The sequence below is a fragment of the Candoia aspera genome, chromosome 3 (genome assembly GCF_035149785.1).
Source record: "Candoia aspera isolate rCanAsp1 chromosome 3, rCanAsp1.hap2, whole genome shotgun sequence".
NCBI classification, from domain to species: Eukaryota; Metazoa; Chordata; class Lepidosauria; order Squamata; family Boidae; genus Candoia; species Candoia aspera.
The window spans coordinates 182479750-182493647 of record NC_086155.1 but is presented as its reverse complement, the minus strand read 5'-3'; the positions used below and the strand labels follow the sequence as shown (position 1 = coordinate 182493647).

The 13898-nt window shown below is 37.9% G+C and overlaps 1 protein-coding gene across 1 annotated transcript in view; it reads left to right on the top strand.

Annotated features, from left to right (window-relative positions):
* The window catches only part of MMP16 (matrix metallopeptidase 16), a 109106-nt gene that overhangs the window by 66654 nt on the left and 28554 nt on the right, over window positions 1–13898 (top strand). Inside the window, exon 6 of the mRNA XM_063299458.1 lies at window positions 9057–9195. Coding sequence (XP_063155528.1) covers window positions 9057–9195 — 139 coding nt within the window. The remainder of the gene's footprint in view (window positions 1–9056; window positions 9196–13898) is intronic.

Below are 13898 nucleotides of genomic sequence, written 5' to 3'. Positions count from 1 at the left end.
CCCCTTTTTCATAGCTAGGGGGTTGCTGCATATATAATTTGTGATCTAAATCACCATAGAGAAATGCAGTTTGAATGTCATAGTGGTGAACTGACATTCCTTTGAGTGCAGCAATTTTTAACAGTAATCTAATTGATTCACCTTTAGTAACTGGTGCAAAAGTCTTATCAAAGTCTAAATCTTTCCTTTGAGTGAACCCTTTTGTAACCAACCTTGCTTTATATTTTTGGATTTTGCCATCAGCATCCCTTTTCAGTTTGAAAACCCACCTACAACCTAGACAGCGTTCATTGGGAGGTAGATTTACCAGTTTCCATGTTTTATTTTCTTTCAAGGATGCTAACTCCTGTTGCATGGCAGAATGCCAATTTTGTGCAATCTCAGGTGGCAAAGCATTCACTTGTTCTAAAGACTCAGGTTCTGTGAATATGTGAAAAGCCTTTATTGTTTCAGCCTGAAAACGTGATGGAGAAACACCTTTATTACTCCTCTGAGATCTGCGAGGTAATACAGGGCTTAAATTTTGTCTCCTATCACTTTCCTGAGAAGCATCTGTCTCATCAGATCTTCAGTTTGCTTTTCTGGTTAATGTCCTCACTAGGCAAAAGATCACTATCAGCAAGTCCTTGCTGTTCTGTTGTTAGATGAAATGGAGAGCTAGAATTTAATCTCCCCCAGTTTTGCTCAGCAAAAGAAGTGCTTTTGCTAATTATTAATTTCTCTTCCATTATGAAGCTGTAGCTCTTCTAGCTTTGTTCATAGCCAACAAAGATGGCTTTCTTTGTTGTGGGGCCTCCTTTCCTTCTCTGTTGTTTTGGAATATGAACCCATGCAATGCTACCAAACACTCTAAGATGGTTAACCTTTGGTTTCACACCATAAAACAAATGGAATGGAGTGTCCCGAATCACAGAGTTATACAGTCTGTTTTACACATAACAGGCAGTAGATATTGCCTCTCCCCAATACTTAAATGATAAATGTGAATCTTTAAGCATGCATAACATTCCATTTTGCAAAGTTCTGCCCTTTCTTTCAGCAACTCCATTTTGCTGAGGGGTGTAAGGGTTAGAAAGAATTTGTTCTATCCCCTTTTCTGCTAGGAACCTTTTGAATTTGTGAGAAAGGTACTCTCCTCCTCTATCACATTGGAGTGCAGATACAGGCCTTGGGAATTTTCCATTTGCCTGTGTCACAAAACTTTTGAATTTCTCAAATGCCTCATCTTTATGTTTTAAGATGTAGATAAATGTGTATCTTGAAAAATTATCAGTGATGGTCATTGCATACCTTGCTTGTCCAAGACTTGGAGCAAAAGGACCAATAATGTCAGAGTGTACAATTTCCAAAGGTCTAGTTGTAACTCTGTCACTGTGCTTACTCACAGGAGCTTTTAGTGTTTTGCATTCTTTGCAAACTACACAATCTAAGTATTTGTTACAGGGTTTTATCTTTAGGTCAGCACACAGCTGTGGCATTTGTGCTATATACTTGAAATTAGCATGACCAAATTTCCTATGCATCAGGTGTACACATTGGTCATGATATGGCATGTTGCCAGCTGCAGCCTTGCAACTTGGCTCCCTTGCATTTTGCACAATGTACAAGGAGTCTTTTAATATACCAATAGCACACAATTTCCCATTTTTACATATCTCACAACCATTTTTCTTAAATGTTATGACATACCCTGTTGCAGCCAATTGTGCCACAGATAAAAGGGTTGACTGTAAATTTGGCACATACAACACATCTTTCACAGTTTCTCCCAAGCAGGACAAATACATGTCACCTTGTCCCATAATTTTGGCCGCAGACCCATCAGCCAAAGATACACTTTGTTTGTTTTAGACAGTGACATAAAAGAGCTTTTACAATTACATAAATGACAATTGGCCCCAGAATCTAATACCCATACATCAGAATTACCCTTCTCAGCACCCTGTGCAATTTGGGTTGTCTGAAGAGCCTTCTTCTGTGTTGCCCTTGTGTTCTTCTTCTCTGTCTTTCTACTCTTGGGTCTCAAGGCACAGTATTTCTGCAAATGTCCAGCTGAACCACAGGTGAAGCATCGCTGGCTGGCTAGTGCTGTGGCCTCAGCTTCTTTTCCCTTCTTTTCCCTTGATTTCTGGTACTGCAGCTTTCCAGAAGAGATGGGGGCGGATCTTTCCTCTCTCTTCTCCCATTCAGCAAGTAAGCACTGTGTAACATATGATGGGGTGAGGTCTGCTTCAGGCATAGCCTCCAGGGTACAAATCAGCATCTCCCACGTTTCATTCGTGAGGACAGCAGGATATAGGATTTTATGAGAGGTGTAAATTCCATTCCTCTCTCCTGCAACTCAACAAACAGCTGCTGAATATGATGCAGGTGCTCAGGAAGGCTATCTCCTTCTGCAAGTTAGACTTTGTACAGCTTTTTTGTCAGGGTAACTTTACTCCCTGCTGTTGCCTTTACATACAAGTCTCTCAAAGCATCCCAAAGCTGCTTTGCAGACTGCATGCCTCGCATGTGCACTAGCTGGTTGACTTCAGCTCCCAGGATAATGGTGGCTCTAGCCCACTCATCCTGTCTAAGCCATTCAGCACTGGGATTTTGGGGGGTTTGCTCACCAATTGGCAGCCAAAGATTCTCTCTGCGAAGATACATTTCCATCTTCAGGGCCCAGTTCAAATAGTTCGTCTCTGATAGGTGCTCAAGAGGCATCGATGAGGGCTGGGAAGTAGCCATGGCTTCTTCCTTCTTTTGCAAGTCACCTCAGCTGGCTTCTTTGTCCTGCAGACCAGCAGTGGCTGAAAAATCTCCAAGCGGCTCCAAAGAAAAAAATCTTCACAGGTCTTTGCTACCTGCCTTTAAAAATGTGCATGAGGTGTGGAGCTGATCTCTCTGCTCTCTCTGAGGGTTCACTGGGTTTCTTACTGGGTTTACTGGGCCCATAACCTCTTGCATAGCACTGGAAACCATTTGGCCCAGAGAGATCAGAAAAATCACACACCAGGCATTTCTATAAAAATAAATTTATTTACAGAAAGCACAAAAACTTATTTACAGGCTTGTGCATTCACACACGCTCTCAGAGAAGAGCCGGGAAGAGAGGCAGGTAGAAAAGGAAACTGAAACTAACAAGCCCAGGCAAGTTGCCCTCCAGGCAATTTCCTTATTTGGTCATTCTTTTCACCCCCAAATTGAGGATACTTACGTTTGACCTTCTCACCCTGCCAGAGTGATTTGTTACCATAGTAACCTTAATTTCTATAGCAGAAAACAATATACCAATAGAAATGTCCTTTCTAATAGCCATTTTGAACAAGTATTCTTTTAACTTTTTCTTTCAGTAAGCTCCTTTGTTTCATAATTTGCCCGTCAATAAAATTTTAGGTGGCTGACATCTGTGCTGACTTTGAGAAATACAATTCAATGAGGTTTTCCTAGATACCTGTTTCTCTATGAGAGAATTTAATTTTTCCTTTTGCCTTTTTCTTATCCTGGAAGTTAGGCAATTAATCCTAAAAATTGCTTTACTGTCCTTCCTTAAGTACTGTCATATATCTTGCAACACTGAGTAGCTAAAGTAAGAAACAGTAGCTAGCAAACCAAAGAAACTTTAGAAGCTATGTTTTAAACAAATCCTATATTAGTACCACTAAAAAGCTAATAAAAGTAGTGAGGCGATCATTATTTTTTCATTTTAAAAAGCTCTATTATGAAAACTGAGAATAATTAAATCTTTTAATAGATAGGCTGTGATAACCTAGACACAGCTTAGGGCAGGGATTTCCACAGGACCCTACAGTACTGCATATGAACCCTCAAAGCCTTTGATTTAGCTTCCCAAATCCCTCTGTCAATTACAGTTTTTAACATGACAGAATGGGGAAATCATTAAATATATGAGGAGCAATCATGTTGTATGCTACATATAATTCATTTAATATTCTCCCCAAACCATTAAATTATCTGCCCTGGACCTGATATTTTGTGGTATATGGCTCTGATTGTGCCACCTAAAGGCAAAATGTGGCCCTCAACATGAAAAAAAGTTATGAATTAATGTTTAGAGCTATATACTAAGTAAAGGCCTAGCAAGGTAAACCTAAGCCGGGTCAAGCTGGGTTTGTATTTGAATGGAAGATTAATTCAGGAACTGTTGGGTAGCCTGGGAAGTTGCCAAAATATTCCAGAAGGCAACAATGGCAACTCACTTGTGCACTGTTGTCAAGAAAATGTTAACTCCATACAGTTTTCAGGAGTTGCACTCAACCTGAAAGAGCCTTTATTTTGCACTGAAATATACTACAGAAAAGAGATGCTCCTATTTGGAGTCAATTAGTTGCTTCTCCAGCTCTTTTCCTTTCCTCCCCTCCCCTCCCCTCCCCTCCCCTCCCTTCCATCCTTTCTTATTTGATTTTTATCCCATCTTTATTTTGGTCAACTCAAGGTGGCATATACACTCCCATTTCCTATTTTCCCCACAACAAGTAGCCCTGTGAGGTGGGCTTAGGTGAAATTTTGGGATGGCTGCCAAGGAGATGGCTACGTCATAATATGCCCATTTAGTGGAAGACATACTGGTGAAGAAATTCCCCAATCATACCCATTTTACTTCCCCCCCCCTCCCAGACAAGCACTCACACATTGAAACAAAACTATGCACAAGAGCCAATAAGCAGCTTTATTTTCTAAGAATGTCTATGAAGTCTGTGTGGGGCTCAGAGGCATCCTTGTAAATAAAGATGTTCCTAGAGGCTTTGCAGTTTTCTGTTTAATTTGCTTTTTTTTTTAGATTTTTTAATCCCACCTTTATTATTTTTGTAAATAATTCAAGGTGGCAAACGTATCTGGTACTCCTTCCTCCTCCTATTTTCCCCACAACAACAACCCTGTGAGGTGAGTTGGGCTGAGAGAGAGTGACTGGCCCAAAGTCACCCAGCCGGCTTTCGTGGCTAAGAGTGGACTAGAACTCACAGTCTCCTGGATTCTAGCCTGGTGCCTTAACCACTAGACCAGACTGGCTCTCTAATTGTTAAAAATGTTACAAAATAAAATAAACAAAGCAGGAAATTTGTTAGCAAGATGTCCATGGGTATCATGTTGCTGCTCCTGGCCTATAAGACTTACTACTTTTTCTGTTATTACTACATTTCTGATTCCACCACTGTGCCTTGTCAGTGCTCCGAGCCATTGGCTTGTGATGAGAGAGGCAGAATACTGCACAGTACGTTGTTTCAAGATGCAGTATGAGTTCCATAAAATGTAGCTGTTTGGGAGGGAATAATATTAGCATAGGAATGGATGCTCAGTGGCAGAGCAATCCCTCTCCTACAAAGGATATGGTTTAGCTCCAATGTTAGGTTGTCCCTGTGACAATACAACTCTGTTGTAATATTTCAAGCTCTTGAGCACCAGCATCAGAATTTTAATCATAATTCATGCCTGAACCTGACAGATCTTTAATCTGAGAACAGCCAAGTAAAATACGGTAAGTCATTCAGTCGTGTTCCATAGGTTTGTGATGTGATTATTCTGTAGGCTTCAAGGCAAGGAAGAAAGCTGTTACAGATACTGGTTAGCTCAGCAATTGCATATTATTTGACAGGCAGGTCATTATTTCAAGAGAAAATCATAACACAACTGTGGGTATTCCAAAATCAATATTAAAAAAACAGAAGACAACTCCATGTGCTTTTCCTTGGGCTGCCTGAGGAATTTGTAGAATATGTACCATAATAATAAATGAATAATGCTCTAATACCTTTCCTTGTTCCACTGTGGTTGCTTTGCCTCACTCCTCCACATTCTGTAAATAAGTCAAATGCCAGACTCAGTTGAGGTGTGCAAATGAAGTACTGTACTTTATAAAGCAAGCTGGTGCAAGCAAAGCGTCCCTCCTCAGAATGTTAATGATAGTTTGACTCCTTTATGAAAGGTGCTTTGCTCATACCAGTACATTATGCACACCACACACCAATACACTTCTCAAATGCACTCAGCAGCTAAGACTCCCGGGAAAAATGGAAATAAGTTTCTTGAAAGCGGATATCCCTGGAATCTTAGGTATTAGGAAAACCTAATCCAGTCAGCACAGATAAGGATTGAGAAGGGTCAGAGTTATTTTTTTAGAAAGCCTTCCCTTGTTCAGCAATATTTGTAGGAGAAAACGAATCAGTACAGTGTTTAAGGATTTGGGCTTAGCAGACACTAGGCTACCAAGGTTTATCTTCAGCACTTGGAAATTTGTAAAATAATGGCTCAAAGTAGCATCTAAGCCTACATAAAACATATACAATGTGTTGTTGTTTTCCTTCAACACTGGATCTAGAAAAAGCAGTACTTCCGTGGCAAATAGATGGGTTTGAAGGAAGACTTAACCTTAGTTCTGTTTAGCCCATTCTCATGTATATACAACAAGGGTCCCTTTGGTGGGAGATGGGCGGTGATAAATTTGATTAATAAATCAAAATCAGATTTATTAATTTGATTAATAAATAATAAATAAATAAATAAATACACACCTACAGATACGCATATATTGCTCCTTTATTTATCTAGATATAATTCTTAGATCTTAGAAGACCCCAGTTATTGTATGACAACACAACTGTTTATAGAAACACAACAAACTTCAATTTTATATTATAATTTGGGTTTTATTTCTTGTAAGGTTGTAACTCTTATTTGAAAAGACAATAAAAGAATTAGTCATTATCATACAGAAGTACATTGCAGAGCATGCTTTAGTTAAATGCATTAACACAGAGAAGAGGTACTGATTTTCTGGTGCACATAATCCACCCAATTACAAATGCCTCTCTAGTCTCCAGTTACCATCCTGACTGGAAAAGGTTGTAATGTGGTACATGTAACGTGCACAAGGATAGTAAATGATGTCCTAATCACTTCCATCACAAATAACTATTTGCATTTCTGTAATATGATAGAAAGGTTGTGATTTAAAAGTTAAATGAAGATTTACCACTAGGAGTCCATACATCTCAACTTGATGAGGACAATTCCATTTTTTAAAACTTTTACAAAAATTGTAACTTCTCACAATTACAGCTACCAGTGCTCCTCCTTTTATCAGTCTCCCTTTCTGGTACCACTTAATGCCGGGCACATCAGCTTCATTCTCACCTTCTTCCAGTATCTCTTGGACCAAAGGATATTCAACATGAGATGTGTCTCCAATATCACATTCACAACTTTGACCAAGTCAATTCAAGGATGCATGGGCTCATGTTTTGCAGTGTAGACCAATAGTTTGCATTTTATATATGTCCTAGTAATGAGAAGGGGAGAGTATAGATGGCTATTTATAATAAAAACTTATAGCCAAAACATTTACTGTTTATCTATAAGCTTTTTAAAAATTGAAACAAATATATAGAAAATAATTTATGATACTGTGACAGCCTTATCCAGTAGCTGACATAAGTATCACTGCTAAGATAACATAACACTTTGTGTTTGTAGTAGATTTTAATAGATTAGTATGTTCATTTTCTCTTAATATCTATACAGGTATCATTTATATATGTAACAGATGGTAGAACTGTTAAAAAGGGGGAAGGGGAAGGGGAAGGAAGGAAGGAGGAAAAGGAAAAAAGGAAAAGAAAAGAAAAGAGAAAGATGATATCAAGTATAGGCTATACAAGCAATTTCTAAATTTACAGGGACAAAGTATGTGACAGCTCTGGTATTTGTATTTTTAAATAATGCCAATGCATCAGATATTATAAATAATAGTCACAGGAATTAGATTGAATTAGATTGAGCAGTTAAACAATACGTTCAGTCATTTTATCTCTCTAGAACTGTACTGGAAACAGATCAATGAAACTGAATTTCAAAGTGATCTGTATCATTTGTCAAATGCCTGTGTAATTCTTCATTTCACTTTTAGTTGCTCTGGCATTTCTTCCTGGGTTGGAAGTCAGTCGCATACATAGAAATTGCCAGAGTTTCTATTATTCCATTGATTGTACTATTTATTATTAAAAATCAAGGACATTATTTTTATAATGTAGTATTTAAATATATTCTCTGCTGAGGTTCAGATGGAAAAGGTGGAACATTTTCTACATCACCAAGCCAGGGTTAAGATAAGAAATAACACTGCAGATTTATCCATCTTTTTTTTTTCTATGAAAAGTTGTGTGTTCTCCCAATGATTTGTTATAACTGTGAGACAGCATTAACTATTTATTTAGAAAAGTTATATACCACTTACTTCCTAAAAAGCTGTGATCAGTTTACAAAGGTAGGAGAAAACATCCATTAAAACATTAAAGAATAACACAAAAGAAAAGCACAACATTATTATTATTTTTTACTCGTTCAATCGTGTCCAATTTTCAGAGATTGCCTGGACAAGTCCCTGCAGTTTTCTTGGCAAGATTTTTAGACGTGGTTTGCCATTGCTTTCTTCCTAGGGTTGAGAGAGAGTGACTGGCCCAAGGTCACACAACTGGCTTTGTGCCTAAGGTGAGACTAGAACTCACAGTCTCCCAGTTTCTAGCCTGATCCCTTAACCAATGCACCAAATTACATTACACCACTACACCAAATAGGAACATTAAAAGGGATGGGTGAATAAGTGTGCTCACACAGGCTAGCAAAATTGTACAAAGAGGCAGCTTGCTTCAACTTCAGAATGAATGCCACAGTGTATTTCCATTTGCTCTGATCATCATTAACACAAACTACAATTGGCTCATAATCCAAGTCTGCAAGAAGGCTATAACCATTATTAGGGGTGTCTATTTTGTGTTCGCCCTGATTAAGTGCCAAGTCATGGACAAGAGAGGATAAATTAGGAAAATGGAAAGAGATGAAACTCATAATAGCCTCTCCTTTCTAACTTTGGATAGGAAATATGTTTGCACTGGACCTTCGTTAATTCTAGAGTTTTTACAGGCCAAGGCTAATCTTGAATCAGATAAACATTCAAGATTTTTATCCCAAGGTGATGCTAAATAATGTTTCTATCTCTATAACTATTATGATAATCACAGATGCCTCCAAATGTCATCAGAGGTGCATTTGCTTATTTCTAGGATCAGTGGTTTTGGCGAGTCAGAAATAACAGGGTGATGGATGGATACCCCATGCAGATTACCTACTTCTGGAGGGGACTGCCTCCAAGCATTGATGCAGTTTATGAAAACAGTGATGGAAACTTTGTTTTCTTTAAAGGTAAGAAGCATAAAATAACACTCTCATAAAAATTCTTCTAAGAGACCTGTAAAACTGTTGCATTTTGCTAAATGGGTAGAAAGGCAGGCTATAAAGAATTATATAAATAATTTTTTATTGAGTGAAATAGTATTGACCAAATACATAGACATTCCAGGAAGCACCTGTTTAGACCAAAATAAAACACCTCTCTTTGAATGACAGCCAAAGCTGCTTCAGGTTAAAAGGCTGTAGCTTAGAATTGTCCTATACATAGTTTAAAGCAACAATAAATAACTTAGAAGCTGAAAGAGACTGAAGCAATGGTCCAAAGGAAGCAGGTTAAAGCTGGGTAAGCAAGATCTATTTGTTAAACCAAGGGAATATAAATTAGATCCAAAACCAAACCAAGGTTACAGGGAGAATATCTGGTTGTACAGGAATGTCAAATAGGGGTTGCATGTGATCAACCAGAGGACTATAGTTTTTGACAAATGAGCTGGAAGGTACAGACATCAATGCCAAAATTAAGGTGTTTCCATAAAAGCCCAGATGCTGTGAGATTTCCTAATCCTGTAAGACTTCTGTCCTAGGTGCTTACTCCATCTTGTTCTTATACCTTCAATCTTAGATATCTCTTAAAATCTGGAGAAGGGCAGGAAGAATCCAGCAATTTCTCCTTATTCACTTTTGCATTACTGTAGGATGGCTCACCCAACCTCATCCCTGTGGTTAGCTCTGAATCTACTGGTTTGTCCATGCTCTGCCCATACAGTTGCTTTACCTTCTCCCTATCTGATGATTCGTCTTGGTTAAACATGATAGGACTAATTCCCAAATGTATCTTCAGTTTGTTCTGGGACCTTGTCAGGAAATTTTGCAGGTTGTAATGCAAGGTTCAGTATCTTTTGCAGGTAGAGGGTATTATGATGTATGGCCCATAGTTGCTCTTCCCTGTGTTAGATATTGCTTGATTCATGGCATTCAGTGTTACAGGGTACTTGCTGATTTTTAAAACTTTTGTTGGGTGAGGGGGGGTGCCTTTGAGTCAGTCTTGACTCCTGGAAATTGCCTGGACAAGTCCCTGCAGTTTTATTGGCAAGATTTCAGAAGTGGTTTGCTATTGCCTCCTTCCTACAGCTGAGAGTGACTGGCCCAAGGTCACCCAGCTGGCTTCATGCCTAAGGCAGAACTAAGACTCATGGTCTCTTGGTTTCTAGTCTGATGCCTTAACCACTACACCAGACTGGCTCTCATGGTTTTTACACCTAGGCTTTGATAATAGTTGAGCATTCTTTTCATCATCATCTTTCTGAATGAGAATCCTATTAAATTTTGGGTATTCAATCCATCATTCATATTTTCTAAGCTTCAAAGACGATTACTGTGCTAATATCTATATGACCCAACAATACTGTTACTCTATGTTTTTATATACAATTTTTATTAAAGATTTTTAAAAAAGAAAGATAAAAACTAATACAAACTAATATAAAGTAAGAGGGGGAAAGAAAGAAATCAAAGAGGAAGCTAAGAGTGCAAGAAAGGAAAAAAAAGTAAAAGAAAAATAGAAAAAAAGAAAAAAAAGATACAAAGAAGTAGCTTCCAATCTTCTTTACAGCAGTTATAATACAATTATAAATTTACTTCTTAATCTATGGTTACAACATAGCTCTCTTCTTTCTATAATCTATCCTGTCTAATTATAAAAATCATATATGTTCATTTTTTTTTCTGTTTCACGCAAAAAGTCTATAAGGGGTTTCTGGTCAGCAGTAAACAAAGATATTGTCTTTTCTCTGATCAAAGAAGTCAGTTTAGCCATCTCAGCAAATTCCACCATCTTTATCAACCATTCCTCCATTGTGGGTAATGCTGAATCTTCCCATCTTTGTACATTCAATAATTTCGCTGCACTTATCATATACAAAAACAAAGTTCCATAACTTTTTTCCAACTGTTTGTCCATCCCAACAGAAAAACCTATGGTCTCAATTGTATATTAATCTTTAAAATCCTCTGAATCAATGTATGTATTTGAATCCAGATTTTTTTAGCTTTTTTACACATCCACCAAACATGATAAAACTTCCCTACTTCTTGTTCACATTTCCAACATAAATTTGAAATGCCTTTATACATTCTAGACAAATTCTCTGGTGACATATATCAACGGTACATCATTTTATAAAACTTATATTTAAGGTTATAACATAGTATAAATTTCAGTCCTTTCAACCACATATTTTCCCATTGTTCCATCTGAGTATTATAACCAAAAATTCTAGCTCACTTTATCATAGATTGTTTCACTTGTTCTTCTTCTGTTTCAAATTTCAATAACAATTTATACATTTTAGCAATTACATGTTCATCATTTGTACACAATTCTCTTTCAAACTCAGTCTTACAGTGTTCAAAACCATATTTTTTTTGTCTATGCTGTTATTTTATATGATGGCCGAGGTGACGCTTAAAATAAAACACTAAAAACACAAATATTGCAAGATTTTAGTACCCTCACTGCATGATTTCATGAGAATGCTGAAATCTCCTAAGAAGTCAGCATTTTCATGCAGACATTCTCATTCACAAGGGGTCACACAATTTTGGCACTCTGGTTCAAAATTAAATACAAGATTACTGAAATCCATGACATTTGATGATCATATGAAATATTGTTCATTTAAAAAAAAATAAAAAAAATAAATGTTGGGGTATAATAGTTATTTGGAATGTAACCGTAAAAATTCACTTGACCACCATCGAAGTTATTTTTAGTCACCACTTCTCCATGTATCCACTGTGTGTTTGAGTCAGTTGAACCAAATGTCTGCGTGAAGGGAGAAAATTAAGCTTCCCCTTATACAGATACAATATTCCTAATCCAAATTGAATTGCCTTCTATTTATACAGAAAGGTATTTTTTTGTATTGGGTACTTTACCCCTGCCAGTATCTTATACCGCTCTTCTCTATTATCTTTTGGATACAGCTGAGGACACTGACTTTGATCTAGAAAAACCTAAAAGCTTCAAATTCTTATTTGTTATTTTGATTGACACATTTAAAAGACATGTAGTTTATATATTCGGTAAACAGGAAATAAGTAAAATTCAATTTTGCATATTTCTGATAAAATGATGCACTGCAGCAGGAGTCCAAATTTTATATTAAAGCAGTGAAATCTTGCAGGTTAAGGAAAGTTCAGAAGAGTTCAGCTATCTTACTCCCACGATTTCACAAGTTCTCACAAGATTGTTGACATTTTGTAAGATCCTGAACATTTAAAAAAAGTTTTCTTTATTTCTTTTTTTAAAGGGGTTTTGCAACTTCACTTGCCCTACGGATATATTTCCAATCTCTTTTATAATCCTTAGACTTTATTGATTTATGAAATATATACCCTACCCAGTTCCGCAAACTCTGAGCAGGGACAGTAATTGTTGTTGTTTATTCGTTTAGTCGCTTCCGACTCTTTGTGACTTCATGGACCAGCCCACGCCAGAGCTTCCTGTCGGTCGTCAACACCCCCAGCTCCCCCAGGGATGAGTCCATCACCTCTAGAATATCATCCATCCATCTTACCCTTGGTCGGCCCCTCTTCCTTTTGCCCTCCACTCTCCCTAGCATCAGCATCTTCTCCAGGCTGTCCTGTCATCTCATTATGTGGCCAAAGTATTTCAGTTTTGCCTTTAATATCATTCCCTCAAGTGAGCAGTCTGGCTTGATTTCCTGGAGTATGGACTGGTTTGATCTTCTTGCAGTCCAAGGCACTCTCAGAATTTTCCTCCAACACCACAGTTCAAAAGCATCGATCTTCCTTCTCTCAGCCTTCGTTATGGTCCAGCTCTCTCAGCCATATGTTACTACAGGGAACACCATTGCTTTAACTATGCGGACCTTTGTTGTCAGTGTGATGTCTCTGCTCTTAACCATTTTATCGAGATTTGTCATTGCTCTTCTCCCAAGGATTAAGCATCTTCTGATTTCCTGACTGCAGTCAGCATCTGCAGTAATCTTCGCACCTAGAAATACAAAGTCTTTCACTGCTTCTACATTTTCTCCCTCTATTTGCCAGTTATCAATCAAGCTGGTTGCCATAATCTTGGTTTTTTTGAGGTTTAGCTGCAAGCCAGCTTTTGCACATTCTTCTTTCACCTTGATCATAAGGCTCCTCAGTTCCTCTTCGCTTTCAGCCATCAAAGTGGTATCATCTGCATATCTGAGATTGTTAATGTTTCTTCCAGAGATTTTAAATCCAGCCTTGGATTCCTCAAGCCCAGCATGTCGCATGATGTGTTCTGCGTACAAGTTGAATAGGTAGGGTGAGAGTATACAGCCCTGCCGTACTCCTTTCCCAATCTTAAACCTGTCCGTTGTTCCGTGGTCTGTTCTTACTGTTGGTACTTGGTTGTTATACAGATTCTTCAGGAGGCAGACAAGATGACTTGGTATCCCCATACCACTAAGAACTTTCCACAATTTGTTATGGTCCACACAGTCAAAGGCTTTAGAATAGTCAATAAAACAGAAATAGATGTTTTTCTGAAACTCCCTGGCTTTTTCCATTATCCAGAGGATATTGGCAATTTGGTCCCTAGTTCCTCTGCCTTTTCTAAACCCAGCTTGTACATCTGGCAATTCTCGCTCCATGAATTGCTGAAGTCTACCTTGCAGGATCTTGAGCATTACCTTAATGGCATGTGAAATAAGGGCCACTGT